This window comes from Chiloscyllium plagiosum, unplaced genomic scaffold (assembly GCF_037043375.1).
Source record: "Chiloscyllium plagiosum isolate Xiang-an unplaced genomic scaffold, Cpla_swu_hap1 HiC_scaffold_6, whole genome shotgun sequence".
In the NCBI taxonomy this organism is placed as follows: domain Eukaryota; kingdom Metazoa; phylum Chordata; class Chondrichthyes; order Orectolobiformes; family Hemiscylliidae; genus Chiloscyllium; species Chiloscyllium plagiosum.
In genome coordinates, this window is record NW_028270144.1 from 3,454,450 (window position 1) to 3,462,891 (window position 8,442).

Consider the following 8,442-nt stretch of genomic DNA (forward strand, 5'->3'; position numbering starts at 1 on the left):
TCATAATGCTGAAAGAAAACAAATTCTTCCTCATAAACAAAAACAGAAATTGCTGCAAATGCTCAGCAGGTCTGAGAGCATCTGTGAAGAAAACATAGAACATAACAACACCCTTCGATGTTGCACCGACTGAAGCCCATCTAACCTCCACTATTCCATTTCCATCCATAGGCTTATCCAACGACCACTTAAATGCCCTTAAAGTTGGTGAGTCTATTACTGCTGCAGGCAGGGCGTTCCACGCCCCTACTACTCTCAGAGTAAAGAAATTACCCCTGATATCTGTCCTATATCTATCACCCCTCAATTTAAAGCTATGTTCACTTGTGCTAGCCATCACCATCTGAGGAAGAAGGCTCTCACTGTCCATCCTATTTAACCGTCTGATGATCTTATATGTCTCAATTAAGTAACCTCTCAACCTTCTCTCTAACGAAAACAGCCTCAAGTCCCTCATCCTTTTCTCATAAGACCTTCCCTCCATACCAGGCAACATCCCAGTAAATCTCCTCTGAATCTTTTCTAAATCTTCCACATCCTTCCTATAATGCAGTGACCAGAACTGTACACATACAATACTGTGGCCGCATCAGAGTTTTGTAAGGCTGCAGCATGACCTCATGGCTCCAAAACGCAATTCCTCAACCAATAAAAGCTAATACACTGTGTGCCTTCTTAACAACCCCATCAACATGGGTGGCAAATTTCAGGGATCTATGTATATGGACACCAAGACCTCTCTGCTCTACTACACTACCAAGAATCTTACCATTAGCCCAGAACTCTTCATTCCTGTTATTCCTTCCAAAGTGAATCACTCACACTTTTCCGCATTAAACTCCATTTGCCACCTCTCAGCCCAGCTCTGCAGCTTATCTATGTCCCTCTGTAACCTGCAACATCCTTCGTCACTATCGACAACTCCACCGACCTTAGTGTCATCCACAAATTTACTAACTCACCCTTCTACCCCCTCATCCAAGTCATTTATAAAAATGACAAACAACAGTGGATACAAAACAGATCTAGTAAATGAATTCCAGGATGAACATTTCCCATCAACCGCCACCTTGTTATCTTTCAGTTAGTCAATTTCTGGTCCAAACTGCTAAATCACCCTCAATCCCATGCCTCCGTATTTTATGTAAGAGCCTACCGTGGGGAACCTTATCAAACTCCTTACTGAAATCCATATACACATCAACCGTGTTACCCTTGTCCACCTGTTTGGTCAACTTCACATTGCTGACACAATAAGGTTTATGAGGCACGACCAACCCTTCACAAAACCGTGTTGACTATACTTAATCAAATTATTCCTTTCTAGATGATTATAAACCCTATCTCTTATAACCTTTTCCAACACTTTACCCACAACCGAAGTAAGGCTCACTGGTCTATAATTACCAGTGTCTCTACTCCCCTTCTTGAACAAGGGAACAACATTTGCTATCTTCCAGTCTACCGGCACTATTCCCGGAGACAATGATGACAAAGATCGAAGCCAAAGGCTCTGCAATCTCCTCCCTGGCTTCCCAGGGAATCTGCGGATAAATGCCATCCAGCCCAGCAGACTCATCTATTTTCACACTTTCCAGAATTGCTAAGATTTGGAGATGCCGGTGACACGTCTTCCTTGAGAACTTCAATCCTTTCTAGTCTAGTAGCCTGTATCTCAGTATTTTCCTCAACAACATGGTCTTTTTTCCAGTGTGAACACTGATGAAAAATATTCATTTAGTACTTCTCCAACTCCTCTGACTCCACGCACAACTTCTCACTACTATCCTTGATTGGCCCTAATCTTTCTCTTATTATTCTTTTATTCCTCATATACCTATAGAAAGCCTTAGAGTTTTTCTTGATCCTATCCATCAATGACTTCTCATGTTCCCTTCTGGCTCTTCTTAGCTCTCTCTTTAGGTCTTCCCTGGCTAACTTGTAACTCTCAAACGCCATAACTAATCCTTCAAATCTCGTCCAAACATAAGCCTTCATCTTCCTCTTGACAAGAGCTTCAATGTGTTTAGTAAACCATGGCTCCCTCGCCCAACAACCTCCTCCCTGTCTGACAGGTACATACTTATTATTCTATGTTCAAGTTGACTTTGAGCTATAGGAGAGGCTGAACAGACTGGGGCTGTTTTCCCTAGAGCGTCAGAGGTGTGATCTTATAGAGGTTTACAAAATCATGAGGGGCATGGATAGGATAAATAGACAATTTTTTTTTCCTGGGATGGGGAAGTCCAGAACTAGAGGGCATAGATTGAGAGTGAGAGGGGAAAGATATAAAAGAGACCTAAGGGGCAACTTTTTCACACAGAGGGTGGTAGGTGTACGGAATGAGCTGCCAGAGGATGTGGTGGAGGCTAGTACAATTGCAACACTTAAAAGGCATTTGGATGGGTATATGAATAGGAAGGGTTTGGAGGGATATGGGCTGGGTGCTGGCTGGTGGGACTAGATTGGGTTGGGATATCTGGTCGGCATGGACGGAAGGGTCTGCTTCCATGCTGTACATCTCTATGACTCTATGACTGTCAAACCTCTCATTTGTCACATACAGATTAAGTTATATCTCTATTTGATTGTTGAAATTATATACTTATTAAAGGAGACAAGAAAGCCAGATGAGGACATTAGAGAGAAAGAAATAGATGGTTATGATGACAGATGAGTAAAGGAGGAGAATCGTGTGGAAGATAAAAATTAGCATGGATTAGTTGTTTCAATGGCTAGTTTCTGTGCCATTGATCCTATGTAATTGTACATAACCTGTGATTTGCAAAGGTTTAACGAAACTCCTTACATTTGAACACCAAGCCTCTACTTAAAAAGCCCAGGTAGGTATGCCAAATTTAGTTGGAGGCATTCCTGTAGGATTGGTCTTGTGATTTCTAGGAATCATTTACAACAGCTGGGTGCCACGTAGTTGAGTATTTTTGCCTTTGGCTTTGCATTATTTGTTATTGGAAACAAGTTGCAAGAATCAGGAGCCAATTGTGAGAGGGAGCAAGCGGTTAGAACAAGGGCACGGGAAGAAGGGGTAAGCAGAAGTGGAGAAGTGATTTGCAGTGGGAAACGAGAGGGGGGAAATCTTTCATAACATAATTACAGCTAACGTATGGATAACAAACAATGTAGCAATGCTCAGATAACCTTCATAATTAGCAGTAACACAACAACTTACTAATAGTTATTGATTTAATACTCAATGACTCGCATTTATATTGTAACTTTCATGCAAAACATCCCAAGCTATTTCACGTCAAAACAGAATACTGAGTCTTATAAGGAGACACTAGGGTAGATGATTTGTAGAAGACCAGTCGAAAAAGTACGTTTTAAGGATTTTCTTAAAATGAGTAAACAGATACATGGAGATTCGAAGGGGAAATCACAGCGGAAGTTGCCTTCTTTTTAAATATTTATCTTATTGTCTTTGAATTTATGCTTTCTCCTCTATGTCCCAGCCACAGTTAGAACATAATAACCCTCAATTCAAGAACCTGTTTTCCATTGTTTCTGTATCCTCGTTCGCTACCTGGATACCAGTGAAAGAAACTTTCATTATTGAACCATATTAAATTCTTAGGTGTCACTTACCACTTTACCAGCAGCCTCCTTTCTCACAGTTCTTTTTCACACTATTGCAGCTCAAACTCTTCTCTGAATGACCCCTCCCCATCCCCACTGTCCAGGCTCATTACCCCCTTAATCTTCCATTCCAGTCTCCCCCTCACTCCATTCCCCAAATCATTCTCACCTTAAGTTCACAGAACTTCTCACCTCCCAAATTCTGGAGACAACCAGGATTTGAAGTTTCCCACTATTAAATTTCCCACTTGAAGTCAGATGATGCTCTGATGGTGATCAATATCAAAATCTCCATTTACAGTGGGAAACTGAAATTACTGATCTCCCAGTGAGAGTGTCTGCCACTAAATTACTATTATTCTGACAGCTTCAGATGATCAAGCTAAAGGGCATAATTTACCTCCTTTTCCTACAACAGAAATTATGAAACTTCCACACTCAAGAACATATCACAGATTTGCATAACAAGCATCACTAAAAACAACAGGTTTTATGTGCTCAGTATCTCTATACGATGGAAACTTCAAAACATTATGCTCCAATTTTATTTCTTCCAATGCTTTGCTTGCTCAAATAATATATTTTTCTTTGGAATTTTTCAAACCGTACTTGACTGTAGTACTTTGAAACTGGCATCTGGCCTTGTTTGCGTGCCCAATTGAGCTTTGTAATGTGTCCATCTCAGTTTTGGAAGTTGTTGTATCTTTCTGTGAAGTTTGAATATGACTAGTGGCAATGTGCTAACTTTTCCCAAATAACTGCAGAGGCATTAGAATGATCAGAAGAGAGTCCTCTGAAGAGTCATGTTGGACTCAAAAAATTAAAACTAATTAAAAACCAAAAGAACTGTGAATGCTGTAAATCAGAAACAAAAACAGAAATTGCTGGAAAAACTCAGCATGTCTGGCGGCATCTGTGAAGAGAAACATCAGTTCTGAGGATGGGTCACTGGACCTGAAACATTAACTCTGAGTTCTCTCTACAGATGCTGCCAGACCTGCTGAGTTTCTCCAGTATTCCCTATGCTACTGAATTCTCCATGCTATTGTATACTCTTCTACAATACCATCCTCAACATTTCTAAATTTGTTAAACTCTGACCACAACCATAAGCAGTCAACAAATCACCTTTCTGATAAACTTAATCCACCATAAGTTAACAATCTGTCCAATTTATCCGTGCTCAAATCATCCGGCTCTAATTCTGCAAAAGAAAAAAACTTTCCTTCTTTTCTTGCATCTGTATTGCAATGAAATGTTAAGGCCACACTTTGCTTCCACTTTGGCAAAGTAGTAATCAAGGTCCACACTGTAGCTTCATTCTTCTATTTGTCATTCGGCTCGTTTTCAGAAAAGAGGAGCAGGTAATGAAATCCTAAGTTCATTTTAACCCAATCACCTCTTGTTACCAATATTGCAAACCGTAGTGAAACACACAGGTCTCTGAAGGTAACAGGCAGCAGATATGATGGTCAAGGCCAGGATATCAAAGCAGGAATGTTATAGTCAAACTGCATTAACTGCTAGTAATATCAGTTCTGTGTATATTGGGCAGCAACCAGGGAACAGGCAATAAGTAACTGGCAAAAGCATTAGACGGGAACTGAAGTCTATCTTTTCCAACCAAAAGAGTTCAGAACTCAAGGCCTGAATGCATGTAGAGAAAGAAACCTTTACCACATTTAAAAAACACCTAGATATTTATTGAGACCACACTTGGAATAGTGTGTGCAGTTCTAGTCTCCTTTCCCAATGAAGGATGTTCTGGCTACGAAGGCAGTGCAACAAATATTTACTAAACCAATTCCTGAGATGGCTGATGCATGAAGAGATTGAATTGGTTTGGACTATACCCACTGGCTTTTAGAAGTATGAGGGGAAGCTCACAGAAACCTGTCAGGACTAGACAGGGTAAATGCAGGGAGGATATTCCTGATGACCAGGTATCTAAACCAGGGGTCACAGTTTAAGAAATACGGAGTAAGTTTCGTAGGACTGAATGAGGAGAAATTTCCAAATCACCAGAGTGGTGAGCCTGTGGAATTCTTTACCTGAGAAAGCAGCTGAGATTAAAACAGTGAATATTTTTAAGAAGAAGTTGGATAAGATTGTTAGAGGTAAAAGGATCAAAGGGTATGGAGAGAAAATGGGAGCAGGGGTCTGAGTTGATGATCAGCCATGATCCTATTGAATAGCAGAGCAGGCTCAAAGGGCCGACCTGCCTTATTTCTGCTCCTGTTTTTCATCTTTCTAAAGTGCCTTAACCCTTAGGACCCCAGGCAGAAGCTGGAAAGTTTGATTCGACCGTATGACTCGTTCAACCAGCATGAACGTAATGGCTGAGCGGGATCCTTCTGTGCCACAAATCAATCCACATTTCTGATCGGTCATCATGATTGGTATCAGTTACATAACATCGGCTTGAATAACCAAACATAATTGAGTATGAGGCATTATTTCCAGTTGAGTGTTCATATACACACTTAAAAATAGATTTTGGCCTTCTCATTGCAATTAAAAATATAACATATGTGAAATGAAAAACATATATTAAACATCTAAAATGACCTCACAAAAGACTTACTGCAATACTCTATCAAAACTTAAACTAATTTTAAAATGGTTACTCAACTGGTTTTACACTTTAAATAATTATTTGTAATCATCTTATACAAGCAGGGATATTAGCACGGCACCACAAAACCCTTGTTTCACACCTTTAGCTTTTTTTAAAATCAACCCATGCAGACCACGTTGTGACACACCTCCACGGCAGGCAGGCCCTGAATCCGGACCTTCTGCCCAGAGGCTGGGATACAACCACTGTCACACTTTGTAATAAAATATTTTGAGTCAACCTATTCAGATATGTTCTGAGACACTTCTGAGGCAGGAGGGATTTGAAGCAAAACTTTATGGCCCAGGAGTACACACCTTACATTTTAGAAGATCCTCATTAGCACTAAATCCTAAATTAGGCTATCCCTAACTTGTAAGACAGGTACCAATTTCCACCTCGGCAAGATGCAGGAAAGCTTGTCTCATTCTGTTATGGGAGGTAGGAATCTGTGCGACTGGGGAAAGCACAGTTTACCTTGAGTCACATTGAAAGGCACATGGTCTGTTTTACATTTAAAAACTGTACATGAACATACTATTTTCATACCTTGCTAAGAAATGAAACAGTGACTGAAAAATAATTATATTGCAAACTGACACTCCAAATCAACCATTAAACTGGGCTTGTTCGTTGTCAACACACCATCAGTCCCAAAGGAAAATCCTGGAGACCTTATAGTGTGCAACTTTGATTGGAAATTCACCACAGTACATGGGTCATAAATAAAAACAGAAATTGCTGAAGAAACTCAGCAGGGCTACCAGCACCTGTGCATTCTCTCCACAGATACTAGCCATGATGGGGAGGTGCTGGTGTTGGACTATGGTGGATAAAGTTAAAAAAGCACACAACACCAGGTTACAGGTTTATTTGGAAGTACTAGCTTTCAGACTGCTGCTCCTCATCAGGTAACTAGTGGGGCAGGATCAAAAGACACTGAATTTATATCAAAAGATCAGTGCCGTGCAATTAAAATGATATATTGAACAGCAATCTAGGTTTGTTCAATATATCGTTTTAAATGCATTACAATGTGACCTTCTGTTATAAATGCTGTGTTTTATGATCCTGTCCTAACAGTTACATGATGAGGGAACGACGCTCTGAAAGCTAGTATTTCCAAATAAATCTATTGGAGCATAACCTGTGTGATTTTTAACACTGTCCACAGATACTGACAGAGTTCATCCAGAAAAATTCAGTTTGTTTCAGATTTCCAGCATGGATGGTTCTTTGCTTTCTTTTGGATGTGCAGCCATAAGACATGGGTCAGCCCCAGTAATGAGCAGCACTTGGTGAAGCAATGTCAGATGCCTCTGCAACCACCTTTCATTCAATGCCAACAAATTCAAATTTGCACTTGGTCTTAAATGGCAACCGTAAACACACTCTACCCCAGTCAGTCACCCTGTGCCATGCTCACTCAACAATGTCAGAGTGAGTGAGTAATAACGCAGGGATTATTAATCCAGTTAAAAACTGTAAATCAGAAACAAAAATAGAAATTGCGGGTGTACTGAGCTTTTCCAGCAATTCCTATTTTTGTTAATAATCCTGTGAAGTTAGTGGTGGGAGAGAAAATGTCAAATCAGTCTGGGAGGGGGAATAAAAAACAACCCACATCCAACCCCGACCCCGCCAACACTTCACAAACAAATACAACATGGTATTCCCCAGCAGTTTACCGTCATGCCCACCCGGGGCGGCTACGCGAGGCCGAGGCTCCGCGGGGCCTACAGCGGTTTTACCTGCAGTCCGTGCGCGCCCGGGTCCACCCCGGTGTCCAGGACGGCGATCAGAACCCCCCGGCCGTCATACTCCGGGTAACGGCACAGGAAAGACGCGGCGCCCGTCTCCTTCTTGGGCAGGAGGCCCTGGTAAGGGAAAGAGTCGTCCGGGTGGAGAGCCATGTCAGCCCCAGCCCCTGGCCCCTGTCCCGCCGCCAGCCTCCTCCTCCTCCTCCTCCTCCCCGCCGGCGGCCGCCTGGAGCCGCGGCTCCCTCTGACCGAGCGCGAGCGAGAGAGAGAGAGAGAGAGAGCTCGTGCCCCGTGCCCCGTGCCCCAGCGCCGGCTCGTGCTGGGCTCACTCACCCTCACCCTCACCCACGGCCATAGCCACAGCCACACCCTCCCTCACCCTCACCCTCACCCACAGCCACAGGATCAGCCTGATGGCAAGGTAACCCAGCCCAGGGCATGCACAACTCTCCAATTATCCCCCAGCAA

At 42.2% G+C, this 8,442-nt stretch overlaps 1 protein-coding gene across 6 annotated transcripts in view; it reads right to left on the reverse strand.

The window, feature by feature from the left end:
* The window catches only part of tpp2 (tripeptidyl peptidase 2), a 108,702-nt gene extending 100,551 nt beyond the window's left edge, over nt 1-8,151 (reverse strand). For 4 of the 6 annotated variants that reach the window (XR_015757377.1, XR_015757378.1, XM_087987841.1 and 1 more), the window contains exon 1: nt 7,966-8,151. Coding sequence is in view for 4 of the 6 variants with exons in the window: in XM_087987841.1 (XP_087843967.1) it covers nt 7,966-8,127 (162 nt within the window). In the remaining 2 variants the exon portion in view is untranslated. The remainder of the gene's footprint in view (nt 1-7,965) is intronic. The other 2 variants (XM_043691155.2, XM_043691154.2) reach the window with 2 other exon arrangements.
* Nucleotides 8,152-8,442: the final 291 nt, after the last annotated feature.